The sequence below is a fragment of the Balaenoptera physalus genome, assembly GCF_965194825.1.
Source record: "Balaenoptera physalus genome assembly, chromosome: 13".
NCBI lineage: Eukaryota > Metazoa > Chordata > Mammalia > Artiodactyla > Balaenopteridae > Balaenoptera > Balaenoptera physalus.
This window is the reverse complement of record NC_138892.1, coordinates 7,292,528-7,306,993: the sequence shown is the minus strand read 5'-3', so window position 1 is coordinate 7,306,993 and position 14,466 is coordinate 7,292,528. Positions and strand designations below refer to the sequence as shown.

Below are 14,466 nucleotides of genomic sequence, written 5' to 3'. Positions count from 1 at the left end.
GTGACAGTGCCTGGGCGGGACTTCGTGGGGGGCGGGGCAGGGCCTTCTTAAAGGAACCACTACCGCCTTTTCCGAGGGGAGGTTCCACCGCTGGCTCTAGGCACATAGGGTGCTGCTGCCTGCGGTTCAAGATTTTGATTTCACGACTGGGAGAAAGAAGCTATTTGGTGATTCAGTTATTCATTTTCATTCATTCGTGCTCATTCAAGGTGCTCTTGATTCCTTCCAAACCTGTCCCTCACACATCTTCTCCATCTCAGTTGACTCCGTCCTTGCAGCGGCTCAGAACAAAATCTTGGGTCATTCTTGGCTCCCCTTCCCCGCACCTCACAATCAATCCGTAAGCAAGCCTGTGGGTTCTATTCTTAAAATGCAAGAAGCCGACCATTTCTCTCCACCTCCACCCCACCACCAGGAGAAGCCACTCTCATCTCTCACCAGGTCTACTGTAAGAGCCTTCTCACTGGCTCCCTGCTTCCACCCTGGTCTCCAGGGCTACTGGCTATTCTCCACACAGCAATCGGAGTCATCCTTTAAAAAGAGAAATCAGAGCAGGCCACTTCCCTGGCCAAAACCCACCGATAGTTCTCCTCTCACTCAGGTACATTGCAAATGCCTTACAGGGCCTTTGAGGCTCTGTGGGTTCTGGCCCCTGACAGTCTCTCTGGCCTCATCTTCTGCCCTTCTCCCTCTAACAACGGCTCTAGGACCCCCAGCCCTGTGGTTCCCTCTGGCTGAAATGCTCTCCTCCCAAATAGTCACATGGCTTGTTTCCTCACTTTATTCATGTTTCTGCTGCAATGTCACCCCATCAGAGGGGACTTTCTTAACGACCCTATCTAAAATAGCAAGCCCTCCCATAATCCCTCTCTCCCCTTTTCTGCTCAGTTTTCTCAATAGCACTTCACATATTGACTAGAACTGGGCAGCACCTGAGATTTTACAAACTAATAAACTGTTACTGTTTATTACTGTTTAGTAATAGTCTGTTACCTTTTCATGGATGCTGCAGAAGACATGAAACTCCTGGGTAAGGGACAAAGGACATTATTACTCAAGGTAAAAGCAGTAGCTGTGGCTTTACCTTTGTTTGTGTCATTTTCCCCATGTCCCGCAAGCCCTGCAAAGGACCCACCCATCATGTTTGCCTGTACACCTCGTGGATGGCATTATAGGAGAGGAACACAGAGGTTAGAAATTCACCACTTTTATAGTGAGTGGTAGGCATACCTGTTCTTTTTCCGGTTGCTTGTTTTTCCTGTTCTTTTTCCAACCCTCAAGGTTGCTTGCTGCAAAAACAAACCCTTAGAAATGGCCTGGGTAAAGAGCTTTCAGAGCCCTGCTTTCTTGGCATATGCCCAGCAAGAACCTGCAGGGACTCAGAGCCCACAGCAGATTGCTTCTCCCATCAGTTATATAATTATCTGCTCATTGTCTGTCTCTCCAACTAGAGCATAAGATACATGAGGGCAACGATTTTGTCAGTTTGTATGTCCAGCACTTTAAAAAGTGTCTGGTACATAGTGGTTGCTCAATAAATATTTGTTGAATGAATGAATTGATTTACATCCATTTGTTTATTCTCAGCAGTGATTCATTCATTCATTTCCTAGGGCAGACCCAATGCCCCACCCTGGGAACACAGATGAATCAGACATTACTGACCAACTCAGTGTGATGGGGGAGTAGGACCGTGATCTCACAGTGTGTTCATTACTGTGACATCTGGGAGAAAAGAGGCATACATCCTGTCTAACCTAAATCCTTCTCACTGTGAACCAAACTAGTTATACCTTGCTTAGAAAGAGCAGGAAGTACATGGCTTCAGGGAGCCCCTGCCCCAGCACAGATGGTGCTTTGATTCCCCATGGCACGGGGCATGGAGGGGATTCCCTGACAGTCAGGTAGAGTAAGTACTAGGAAAATAAAGTAAGGTGGGCTAGGGGATAGAACGTGATGGGTAGGAGGAGCTACTTTAGGTCAGGGGAGGCCTCGCTAAGAAGGTGATGTTTGGGGCTTCCCTGGTGGCGCAGTGGTTGAGAATCTGCCTGCTAATGCAGGGGACACGGGTTCGAGCCCTGGTCTGGGAAGATCCCACGTGCCGCGGAGCAACTAGGCCCGTGAGCCACAGCTACTGAGCCTGCGCGTCTGGAGCTTGTGCTCCGCAACAAGAGAGGCCGCGATAGTGAGAGGCCCGCGCACCGCGATGAAGAGTGACCCCCGCTTGCCACAACTAGAGAAAGCCCTCGCACAGAAACGAAGACCCAACACAGCCAAAAATAAATAAATAAATAAATAAATAATAAAAATAAAGGAATTCCTTTAAAAAAAAAAAGAAGGTGATGTTTGGGCAGGTGTCTGCATGCGGTGAGAGAGGAGCCAATTAAATATAGTGAAGAAGGGAGGGTGGGAGGGAGACGCAAGAGGGTGGGGTTATGGGGATATATGTATACATATAGCTGATTCACTTTGTTATACAGCAGAAACTAACACAACATTGTAAAGCAAATATATTCCAATAAAGATGTTAAAAAATAATAAAATGGAAAAAAATAAAAATGCTAAATAAATAAATAAATATAGTGAAGAAGAGGATTCAGGCAGAAGGAGCAGCAAGTGATAAGACCCCAAGTGGGGAGCATTCCTGACACTTCTGAGGAGCAGCAAGGAGGCCAGTGGCTGAAGCAGGTGGCGTGAGGAGTGGAGGAGGTGAAGCTAGAGAGGTGATCGAGGGCCAGGTGACTGAGGCCCTTAGAGAGTCAAGGAAAGACATTGGACCCTGCTCAGCACGTGCCAGGAGGGGCTGAGCTGAGACCCATTCAATCAGCCTGTGCTGAGTGCCTGCCTTGGGCCAGGCCTGGTGCTGGACACTGTGACCCAGGCACAGAGGTTTCGGTGGTGGATGGGCAGATAACAACAACCAAAGGCAGCACAGTGGGTGAGAGCCAGCGTGGGAAGCAGCTGGAGCCCAGATGAAGGTGCATTAAGGCTCCCTGGGGGGCCCCCGCTACACTTTGCTGGGAAGGTGACTGTTGGCTGAGGGGTCAGGTGAGTTGGTGCTTGTCCCATAGGTAGTGCAATAGAAAATAGTTGTGTATAAGACCCATACTGTGATGAAGTGTAGAGATTGGCAAGAAGCCCAGACCCAGACCTGGAGGTTCTTGTATCATCAACACCCAGAACTTGCAGGGCCATCAGAGACCCTCTGGGCCAGTGTTTTTCAAACTGACTTCTGTGAAACCCTGGGGAGATGCCTCAGGGGCACCGTGAGGGGCAGGGGAGAAGCTGAGTACGTAGGGCCCAGAAACCCCACCCCACCATTTAACAGAAACAGCTCTGGCTTCATCTCTATTACATATTGAGCTTCCCATAAACTTTTGTGTGAATAAAGAATCACGTGGCTAAAACAATATCTAAGGGCCGCTGATCAATTTTTAAAATAAATTTATTTATTTATTTTTGGCTGCGTTGGGTCTTTGTTGCTGCGTGCGGGCTTTCTCTAGTTGCAGCGAGCAGTGGCTATTCTTCATTGCGCTGCACGGGCTTCTCATTGCGGTGGCTTCTCTTGTTGCAGAGCATGGGCTCTAGGCGCGCAGGCTTCAGTAGTTGTGGCACGCGGGCCCAGTAGTTGTGGCTCGCGGGCTCTAGAGCGTAGGCTCAGTAGTTGTGGAGCACGGGCTCAGTTGCTCCGCGGCATGTGGGATCTTCCAGGACCAGGGATCGAACCCGTGTCCCCTGCACTGACAGGCAGATTCTTAACCACTGCCCCACCGGGGAAGTCCCCTGTTTATCAGTTTTAAAAACAGATTTATTAAGGTATAATTGACACGTAATAAGCTACACATATTTAAGGTGTACAATTTGATAAGTTTTGATATAAATATACACCCAGGAAGCCACCACCACAATCAATTTATAATGAACATATCCATTACCTCCAAAAGTTTCTCTGTGCCCCTTTCATCCTCCCCCACCTCCTCTCTGCCCTCCCACTCCAAACTGTTCAACGGCACTTTGCCAGCTTTGCTCATCATAGTTCAATACTGGAAATGCCCCAGATGTCCTTCAGTGGTGAACAGATAAGCTGTGGTACATTGGTAAGGCAACATCGTCAGTGCAGAGAAAAGCATTGTGCTGAGCAACAGGAGTCAGACACAAAGGAGCACATACCATAAGATTCCATTCATGTGAAATACAAATACAGGAAAAACTAATCTATGGCGACAGAAATCAGATCAGTGGGTGCCTTTGGGAAGGCGGTATTGACTGGCAAGAGGCAGGAGGGAACTGTCTGGGATGATGAAAATATCCTAGACATGGTCTGGGTGGCAGCTGCAAAGGTGTATACACAGGTAAACGTTCATCACTTAAGGTTTGTATTTTACTGTATGTACCTTAGATCTTAATAAAAATCTCTCTGAAAACTTAAACTCACTCCCCTTGGCCCACATATGCTGGAGAGGACACTCGCAGGACTCCCAGATGGTCCCACAGATGGCAGGGTGTCTGTGGGGTGGGGGACCCAGAGTCCCAAAGCCATTTTACCCATAGCCTTTGCCACCTGCCCGTCCTCAGTTTCTGGGAATGGACTCCCCAGGGAGATGGTTCCTCGAAGACTCTTCCCCACCCCGTGGGCCTCTGGGGCTGCTCTCTCCTCCTGAGACGATAACCACTGCTGTTTATGGAATGCTCACTGGGCCTCTGAAACTTTGCAAACACTCTGTCTATAGCATAGGAGGGAGGACCCAGGCTTGGGAGGTGGACCCTCACCTCCAGCCCACCCCTGCACATGCCCTGGCTTTGTCACTGAGAAGCTGAGTGACCTTGAAGAAGAAGAGGGTAAGCAGCTTCACGTCTCTGAGCCGAAGCTGCCTCAACCTCAAAGTGGGCTTCAACAGCTAACCAGCTGGAGGACCAGATGAAGTGATGCAGGGCCCAGTCCTGGCCTGGGGGGGAGGGCTCCGTGGCTGGGAGCCACGACTCTCTCAGGCCGTATCCCAGCCAGGGGGCCTCTGGGGCTGGTGAGGCAGAACCAGGAGGGCAGCCCCTGCGAGCGGGCCTGCAGCCCAGGCTAGGGCTCCGACCCTGGCACTGAGACTCTTGCCATGTGACCTTGGATGACCAATAAATGAGTTAACATAAATATGTAAAGTACTGAAAGCAGTGTCTGGCATATGGTAAATTACGCTACAGTGGACCAATGTGTCCAGAATCTCAGTCTTGGTTCTTCCCTCTATAACACATGACCCTCATTGGCTCTACTGGTCACTGCTTCTGTGTCCTACCCACGTGCCAGGGACCCCAATCTCTCCCTACCCTCAAATGACAAGTCTCCAAATCCTCCTAGTTATCTTGGTAGGGGCCACTTCCTCTCTAGGTCTAGTAGCCGTGGGGTCCAGCAGCCTGCTGGGTGGCTCCCATCTGTCCCGAATTTATCCAACCCTGCTCTGCCTGTCATCTCTGTACCATGTGCACAGTGCAAGGGATCCTGAAGAGAAGGCTGGTTGCCAGGGCAACAGAGGATAAAGCCCTTGCTCTGCCAGACTGCTGATTGGCTAAGGCAGGTCCCACCTCCCGCTATCCTGAGGGTGGGGGGCAGAGAGAAGGGTCTCCAATGGGCAGGGAGAGGTACAGGCTGCCGGAGCTAGCCCAGGACTGCCCCCTCCTGGCCCAGTCAGAGCCCCTGGGCCTGAGAAACTCTGTCTCCCGTAGGGGGCGTTGGCCTCGCCCTTTCTCTGCTTCCAGCACCCGGGGCGGCTGCAGATGGCAGCATCTCTGGGGACAGCAGCTGCGACTGAGTCCATGGGCCGACACTGAGCTGCTTAGGCCGAGGCTGTGCACTCAGCCCGGAGCCCCCGGAACAGGCATCTGCAGGGCTTGAGGTGGGTCTGCGGGCACGGGGGTCGGGGTGGGGGATTGAGTGGTGCTTGGGAGGCAGGGAGAGGGGCTCTGCAACCCTCACACTGTCCTGGATGGGACTTTAGCTGGAATGGGGGCTAGAAAATTCCTTATAGATCATCTGATAGCCCCCGCCCCCACCCCGTCACTGTGCAGGGAACCCTGGAAGTTCAGAGAGGGTGAGGAGGGGCCCAAGGTCACACAGAAGGCCAGTGAATGTTTTGCTTCAGCTAAGCCAGTCCTCTGAGAAGCCAGGAGAAGGTCTGGGGTCCTCAGTTGCCCCAGAATACCTGGGATTTTGTTCACAGGGCTGGAGAGGTTGGGAGACCCTGAACACTGCTCCACAGGCCCACAGCATTGCAGCTGAAATGGCTTCTGCTCTGCCCAAGTCCCCCATTCTCATGTGTAAACTCAAAGGAGGCTGGGGTCCTGGGTGGGGCCAGGGGAGGGGGCACGAATCACTTGGCCTCAGTCAGGCTAGTTTGGAGCAGCCTTTCTGCTTGTAGGTCCCCTTCTCCACCTCCCCCTAAACGCAGGCCACACCAAGCAATTCTGAACCCTCTCTTTGGCTCTACAGAAGGGCAGATGGTTAGGAGGACACTGCTGTAATCCTGACTTTGGGCCATTAGCACACTCTTCATTTTATTTCTCCATGAGGAGAATAGGGCACCTTGAGACACTGTGTTTCAGAACAGCCAGTGGGGACCCTGGAGGGCAGGGGAGGGGCTCTGGGTGGACGCAGGACTGGGAGGCAGCATCTCTCCCTCCCCTGGGGTCACAGCCCGCCTCGTAGACCCACCTGGCAGTAGAGGGACAAGAGGAGCTGGAGCTTGGAGACAGAGGTCTGAAAAGCTGGAGCTTCTCTTCAGCCTGCCCTGGAGGTCATTCCATCCATCCCCTTTCTTCCCTCCCTAGAAGACAAGGTGGGCCTTTGCTCATTTCATTCTGTTCAGGTATTTTCCCCATCAAACCTCAGGACATCGCTGGGGGGTTGGAGTCCAGCTCTGTCACTTCTCAATTGGGTAACTCAGGGCAAGTTAGTGAACCTCTCTGGGCCTCAGTTTCTTCATCTGTAAAATGTGGACAGTAACACCTACCCCATAGGCCTTTTGTAAGGTCTGTGACTGCATTCTGACTGTGGTCTCCCTGCCTGACAGGCAGAAGTGGGGCTCCTCACCTTACCCCTTTCTCACACCTCAGGAAGGGGTTGAGGGTGGGTTAAGTGGGCCCTGATTTATTCCATTTCTGGAGGAGATAACCTGTGGTGTGGCTTTTGAAGCATGTACAGGAGTTTGCCACATGAAGATGAATGCAAAGGACATTCCAAGGAAAATGAAAGCATATGCAAAGATGTAGACTGTATAACATGCAGATGCACATAGGTGATTGACAAGTGGTTCCCTGTGATGGCACGTAGTGTGGGAGATGAGGCTGGCAAGGTTGGCAGAGAGCAGATGTGGGCACCTTTGGGCCATTCTAAAGAGGCTGGGTGTATGTAAAACTTGTGAAGCACCTTAAACCTGCTAGCTTCCACTTTCCTGCTTTCCCCACCTCTGGTGCACTGGAAATAACAATAGCTGATATTCACTGAGTGCCGATTCTGCACCAAGCAGCATGTTGCTAAATGCTCCTTAGGCATTGTCTTGTTAAACATTCACAGAGACCCTAAGAAGTGGGTCCTACTTCTATGCCCATTTTCCAGATAAGGAAACTGAGGCCCAGAGAATAAGAACAAACTACTATGTAGCACTTGGTAAGCGCCAGGCACTGGTTCTGAGCATTTTACGCAAATTAACTCTTTTAACAGTCACACCAGCCCTATGACCTAGATACTGTTTTCACTCCCATTTTACGGATGTGGAAACCAATGTCCAAGTCTTTTGGGGCTGGCACCTGTGTCCATACTCTTATAATTATAAAATGGGGCATGGGCCTGAATTCAGGAGCCTGTGCAGAGCTTGTTGATATCAACCAGGTCCCCTAGGGATGGGCGGTTGTTCACCATGCTTTCACCAAGCCACACCTAGCCAGGATGCACGGGTGGCTGGGGACCCACTCATCTGTGAGGGGCCTAGCAAGTGGCAGCCTCTGCAAATGCAGTCAGAGCCGGGAGGGGCGGCTCAGAGGAGGCATGGCCCAAGCTGTCCTTTACTGAGTGCCCTGAGGGGTCAGTCACCTCACTGAATCCCCACAAGGCTCTGTTAGCGTCCCCTTCTGCAGGGGACAATGCTGAGGCCCAGAGAGGTTAAGCAACTTGCCTGAGGGCACACATACTGTTGAGGGACTGAGCCAGGGCCAGCCCTCAGCTGTAAGCTTCCTTGTAGAAGGGTGAGTAGGAGCTGGGTGGGCCCCTGTGGTGGGGGCAGCTGTGTGCTTGGTCAGGGGGCCGGGGCTGCTGAGTCACTGCCCTCCACTCTCCAGGGTCTCCGTCTTCCCATCCGTAAGGTGAAGCTCTGACCTACTGTGAAGCCTGCGGGTCCCCCTCTGGGAGGGTGGGTGGGATAAGCAGCCTCTCTGCTGGTTGTCACCGACCGTGTCTCAGCAGCCAAGGCCGCCGCGATGCCGCACTTCCTGGACTGGTTCGTGCCTGTTTACCTGTTCATCTCTGTCCTCATCCTGGTGGGCTTCGGCGCCTGCATCTACTACTTCGAGCCCGGTTTGCAGGAGGCGCACAAGTGGCGCATGCAGCGCCCCCTGGTGGACCGTGACCTCCGCAAGACACTGATGGTTCGCGACAACCTGGCCTTCGGGGGCCCCGAGGTCTGAGTTGACCGGCTCTGTTGGCGGTGGGGAGTGGGCACCGGGTGCCCTCTTCCGTCCCGCCCGGCCTGGAGACCCCGGGGCAGAGGGAGGAGAACCCCTGGTCCTCCAGGCTCTCCCTCGCAGCCTGGCTCCTCCCAGGAGGAGGGGCTCTGGGAGGACCCTGGCTGTGGGGAGATGGGGCACCTGGGTGCCTTGAGATGTCACTGCTGATGGCCCAGGGCTTGGTCTCCGGGTCAAGCCAGCTCACCCCACACCTGCCCTCCCCAGCTCCGGGGACGCCCCACGGCCCCCCAGTGCCTTTGTGCTGCCCAGCACTCCTGCCCCTCCATCCGGCGTCAGGCATGGCTGCGCCTGCCTGTCCTGAGCCTCCAGATCTCCCACTTCCCTACCAGATCCTCGGTGATGCTCAGCTCCCCACTCCAGCCAGTGGTATCGACCCTACAGCTTCATGGGCCAGGCTTCAAAGCTGACCCAGGAAAGGGCCCCCTTTGGAGGGATGTCAACTTAGTCCAGCCCAGCCCTACCACTCTGGACCCGGGCTTGGCATGGATGAGTGTGTGTGGTGGGGTGTGCAAGGGGCAAGGCCATAGAGGAAGGAGGTGTGTGTGTGTGTGTGTGTGTGATAGAGAGAACATTTGAGGGGAGTGGGCAGACGTGCGGAGGGGAGGAGAAGCATGTTTGTGTGAGGGGGGGGGGCCCAGGCAGGATGGGAGGTGGTGGGGATGGGGTGAGCTTTGTGGGCAGTGTGGGGACCACCAGAAGTTCCCACCCACCTCCCTCGGCTGGACTTCCCTATCCCTTCCTTTTCCCAAGGCTGAGGCCGCTGGCAGGAGCCCCTGCCCTCCCCTTCTGGTCCTGCACTGCACCAGGGGCCCCAAGACCACCCTGGAGCCCTCCTTCTCTGTGGGGCACCACTGCCTCCTTTTTGGACATAGATTGGCAACCTGCTCACTCCCCTCCTTTGGGGCGTCCGTCTTAATTTATCTCAATAATAAAGACTCCATGACTATCTTTGCAGGACTGTCTCCTTTCCTAAAAGTAGGATCATGTCTATCATCTCACTGGGTCCTCATAAAAAACATGATAGTTAAATATCCCCCCATTTGGGGGATGGGAACACTGAATCTCCAAGAGGAAAGAGCAGTTTCTCAGCAGTGGCGCTATTGACTTTTGGGACCAGATCATTCTTTGTAAGGGGGCTGTCCTGTGTGTGGTAGGGTGATGAGCATCTCTGGGTTCTACCCACTAGAAACCAGTAGCACTTGTGCCCTCCCCCCTAACAAACTGGAATCCCCAGGGTAGAGAAACAGTTAGGATATAAATTCAGGCACAGAGATGCAAAACAGCAGGGCCTTAAACCAAATAGAACGTTTTTCTTTCTCACGGTACAGTTCGTAGGGAGGTTGTCCAGAGCTGATCTGGTGGACGGTTCCACGCAGTGTTTGGGGACCTGAGTTGCTCCTCTCTTGCTGCAGGGCTCTTGTCCTGGTTGGTGCCACCCGAGGGGGCTCTTCGGCATCCCGAGGAGCAGGGTGGAGGGAGGGTGGAAGGGGCCACTTGCCCCTTTGAGGGACACTCCTGCTGGCTGGACCTCTTACTGCCCTTTACACCTCACTGGTCAATACATAGTCACGTGGCTACTCCTAGCTGCAAGGGAGGCTGGGAAGAGCTTGGGTGGCTGTGTGTCCATTTAAAAAGTCCCACTCCTTACATACAGCTGATTCACTTTGCTGTACAGCAGAAACTAACACAACATTGTAAAGCAACTCTACTCCAATAAAGATATTAAAAAAAAAAAAAGAAAAAAGTCCCCCTCCTTGAAAGGCGGAGAACACGTGGAGGCAGCTACCATTCCATTTTCATAGGGACTTGCCAAGGCAACAGGGCAACAGGCTGAGATTTGAACCAGACCTCCTGGCCCCAGACCCGGGCTCGCTCTTGCACACGCCTCATCTTAGGAGTCAGCTAGAGCAAAAGCTGCCTTCTCTCATCTCGAGGGGTGAGGCTGCCCTTCCTCCCTGGGGCAAACCCAGGAATTGCAGGGGGCTGTGTTGCAGAGCCAGGTTAGAGCGAGGCAAGAGGGCCACCTCATTCAATTCTCGGCACCTCTCTTGCCTCACCCTAGGCCCAGCCCTGTTGTTTCTGAGTCTCACAGCCCTGACCTCTGACCCAGCAGAGCATTTTGCAGCTCACAGAGATTCCCCCCGCCCCCACCAGGCAGCTTCCCCACCACACTACCGCCCAGGACTCTTGCAGGCACAAGAGACCAAACTGAAAACAGCTGCAATAATAGGGTTTGGTTCTGGACTCAGGCTCAGCTGGACCCTGGGGCTCAAGGATGTCCCTGGGTCACTCCAGCTCTCCATCCTTCTCTCTCTCCATCTTCTTAAGCCCTGTGGGCTTCCTTCAGGTGGATTTTCTCCACGTGGTACAAAGGTGCCCTGGCAGTCGCAGGCTCACGCAGCCCTTGTGCCTTGATTTCAGGAGAGAGCACACATCTTGTTCCTGCAAAACCTCAGGGGGTGGGCTCCTGTCAGCCCCCAAGGCTTACGAGCTTAGGGGATGGGGGTGCCTTGATTGCCAGGCAGCTCTGGCACCCACCCCGGGAGCCAGGGGTGGAGTTGGCTCTACTGATCACATGGTCTGAGGGGGTTGGGGTAGGTTGCAGCTGTTACCTAAAGGACGGGAAGGGATGCTGGGCAAATACCAAGAGGGACTGAGGACACTGCTTTACGGAAGAGGAAACAAGCATGGAGAGAAGTGACCCACCCGGGGTGACCCGGGGGTTACTAGCACCTGGGTTTGGGACTGGGAGTCTGGGGTGGGGAGGGTGGATAGGAACCCTCAGAATTTGGTGAGCGTGTGAATCGGTGCTCTGAGTATGGACTTCCAGGGCAGGCAGGGCGTGGCGGAGGTAGATGAGCAGGTGAGTGGGTTCTGTAAGGACCCATTGGAGGGTAGGGCCCTTCCAGTGCCTTACAGATCACCCCACACAAGAATGGGGGTAACCAGCACCACCCACTGGGCAGCCAGTCCCACACTGCCTCAGTTTCTCTGGCAGTGCCAGCCCCAATGTATTCTGAGCTCCCTTCCCTGAGGGGGTGAACTTCTTTCATTTTGAGGCTCTGGATTTCACGAGTTCCTTCAGTGCTAATCCAAGTGAGTAGAGGTGTCAGGCATGGGGGAGGGAGCTGGGAGGCCAGGACGAGGAGCCCGGTGCTGCTCTTGTTCATCAGGAAACTGGAAAGGGCCCAATCAGGACCATGTGCATGAGTTAGGACTGATGACTGTGAAGGACAGAAGCCCCGCCTCCGCTAGCTTGGGTAAGAAGGGGAAGTTATCACAAAGACTCTGGCGTGTTCCGATCCTGTAGGACAGGAAAGTAGCAGGGACTCAGGACAACTAGAACCAGCCCCTCAGACCCCCTTAGAATTCTTTCTCATACCTTTTTTCTTTTTTTTTTTGGCCACACCAAGTGTCCCGTGAGATCCTAGTTCCCTGACCAGGGATCGAACACGTGCCCCCTGCAGTGGAAGCATGGAATCTTAACCACTGGACCGCCAGGGAAGGCCCCTCAAACCATTTTTTATTCCTGCTTCTGTGTACCCACTTCACTAGCCAACCCCGATTCCCCCCATCATGGAAAATGTAGCAGCCAACTGCTGGCATTTTATGTCTTGCAGCTCCAGCCAGTGGAGAGAGAGTCACCCTGTGCCTCTCTCTGCCTGCAAGCACAAATATCTCAGGGGTGGGATTCATGGCTCATCCTAGGTCAGGCGCCCATTTTAAACTCATCACCCAAGGCTGGGGCAGGGTCCTGTGTGTGGTCCAGCTTGGGTCAGGGCCCATCTGGACCAGTCAACATGACCTGAGCACAGGTCATCTCAGAACCTGACTCTGAGTCCTACTGTCAGGTCTCTTGGGATATTATGGAAGGAAGGCAGGGTTCAGAAGAAATGATGAAAACTGCTCCCCCACCCCTAGCTTGAACACACCAGACAGTCCCTATTGGAGATGTATTCAGCTTAACTGGATGAGCCAGGGAAGGCCTCAGACTAGATCTGGCCAGCAGCCAAGTTTGGTTTGTCCAACACAGTGCTTTGAAAAAATGCAATTTTTTTTTTTTTTTTCCACACCATGCAGCTGGCAGGATCTTAGCTCCCTGACCAGGGATCGAACCCGGGTCCCGGGAGTGAAAGCACTGAGCCCAAACCACTGGACTGCCAGGGGATTCCTGAAAAAATGCAAATTAATTTGCAACATTTATAAGTCAGGAGATTTCACGTAAAAATCTTTTTTCTGACTCCTCTTTAAAAATAAAAATTCTGGCCATACTGGGTCTAAAGCGTGAAGGTGTTCAAGGTTACAAGCTTCACAGCCTCAGCAGGGAGGATGTTGACCGTGACCCTACCTGAGGCCTGGGCAGTGGCCAGTCTTCATCGCAGGAAAGCTGGCTCTGTCCAAAAGCTGCAGCAGGGTCTCCTACCCCAGGCTGCCAAGGAGGAGCATGAGGCTCAGAGACGGTAAGGGATTCACCCACGCCTTCTGCTCTTAAACCTGGATCCTTTCCCTGTGCTCTCCACAGAGCTTATTACATAAATGTTTACTTATACATGCTCCTCCCATAAAGGACCCAAGAAGGTTTTAGCTGAAGGAGCCACATACATGGGGGTGGAAAGGAAATATTCTGACTCTGACTCCTACTGTAATACTATTACTTGTCTCTGAGCTTCCTGGCAGCCAGAGGGAAAGGGGAAACACAAAGAGGTCATTTTATTCCTGTTAGGTGATAGAAGGAGAAATTGACTGTTAATGAAAGACAAGTTTTCTGGTTCCAAATACTAAAAAAAAAATGTCTCAGTGTTAAGAGCAACACAGTGGACTGTGCCCTCAGCATTTTTTACAAGGGGCAGGGTTGACCCAGATGGCAGAGCCTACAGAAACAGGCCAGTGCCCATGGAACCAGATTTTTCCATCTGCCAGGGTATGCCAGAGGACTGTACTGGGAGCAACTTGAGGTCAGGGCCTGGCAATAGTAAATCCTATAAAACTGTCCATTTAAATGGCATATTTGGGGGATTTCCTTGGTGGCACAGTGGTTAAGAATCCGCCTGCCAATGCAGGGGACACGGATTCGAGCCCTGGTCCGGGAAGATCCCACATGCCACAGAGCAACTAAGCCCGTGTGCCACAACTACTGAGCCTGCGCTCTAGAGCCCACAAGCCAGAACTACTGAGCCCGCACGCCACAACTACTGAAGCCCGTGCACCTAGAGCCTGTGCTCCACAAGAGGAGCCATTGCAATGAGAAGCTCGCGCACCACAACAAAGAGTAGCCCTGGCTCTCCGCAACTAGAGAAAGCACGCGCACAGCAATGAAGACCCAACGCAGCCATAAATAAATAAATAAATAATTTTAAAAATTGCATTTTTTGGGACTTCCCTGGTGGTCCAGTGGCTAAGACTCCATGCTCCCAGTGCAGGGGGCCTGGTTCGATCACTGGTGAGGGAACTAGATCCCACAGGCAACAACTAAAAGATCCCACATGCTGCAACTAAGAGTTCACATGCCGCAACTAAAGATCCCACATGCCACAACTAAAAAAAAAAAAGGATCCCTCACGCCATAAGGAAGATCCCGCACATGGCCACGAAGATCCTGCATGCCAGCTAAGACCCGGCGCAGCCAAATAAATAAATACATAAATAAATATTAAAAAATAACAATACGTTGCATTTTGGGGGGCGAGTTTCTTGCTCTGACACACAACTGAGTTCACCAAGCATTTCTGTGTGCCAGGCACT

General features: G+C 52.7%; 1 protein-coding gene across 3 annotated transcripts; it reads left to right on the top strand.

Moving 5' to 3' along the window:
• Positions 1-47: 47 nt before the first annotated feature.
• SMIM45 (small integral membrane protein 45) lies at positions 48-14,085 on the top strand. 3 transcript variants are annotated; one of them, XM_082420755.1, is made up of 2 exons: positions 48-5,882; positions 8,441-14,085. In XM_082420755.1, the coding sequence occupies exon 2, from the start codon at positions 8,458-8,460 to the stop codon at positions 8,662-8,664; it is 207 nt and encodes a 68-aa protein (XP_082276881.1). In that variant the 5' UTR covers positions 48-5,882; positions 8,441-8,457; the 3' UTR covers positions 8,665-14,085. The 3 variants fall into 3 exon arrangements, with proteins under 3 accessions (XP_082276881.1, XP_082276880.1, XP_082276882.1); XM_082420754.1 differs by having other exon boundaries at positions 59-5,882; positions 8,444-14,085; XM_082420756.1 differs by lacking the exon at positions 48-5,882 and adding an exon at positions 5,908-6,821 and having other exon boundaries at positions 8,444-14,085.
• Positions 14,086-14,466: the final 381 nt, after the last annotated feature.

Bases quoted from the DNA above. Each gene is read 5' to 3' on its own strand.
- SMIM45 (XM_082420755.1), top strand. From the start codon at position 8,458: ATGCCGCACTTCCTGGACTGGTTCGTGCCTGTTTACCTGTTCATCTCT.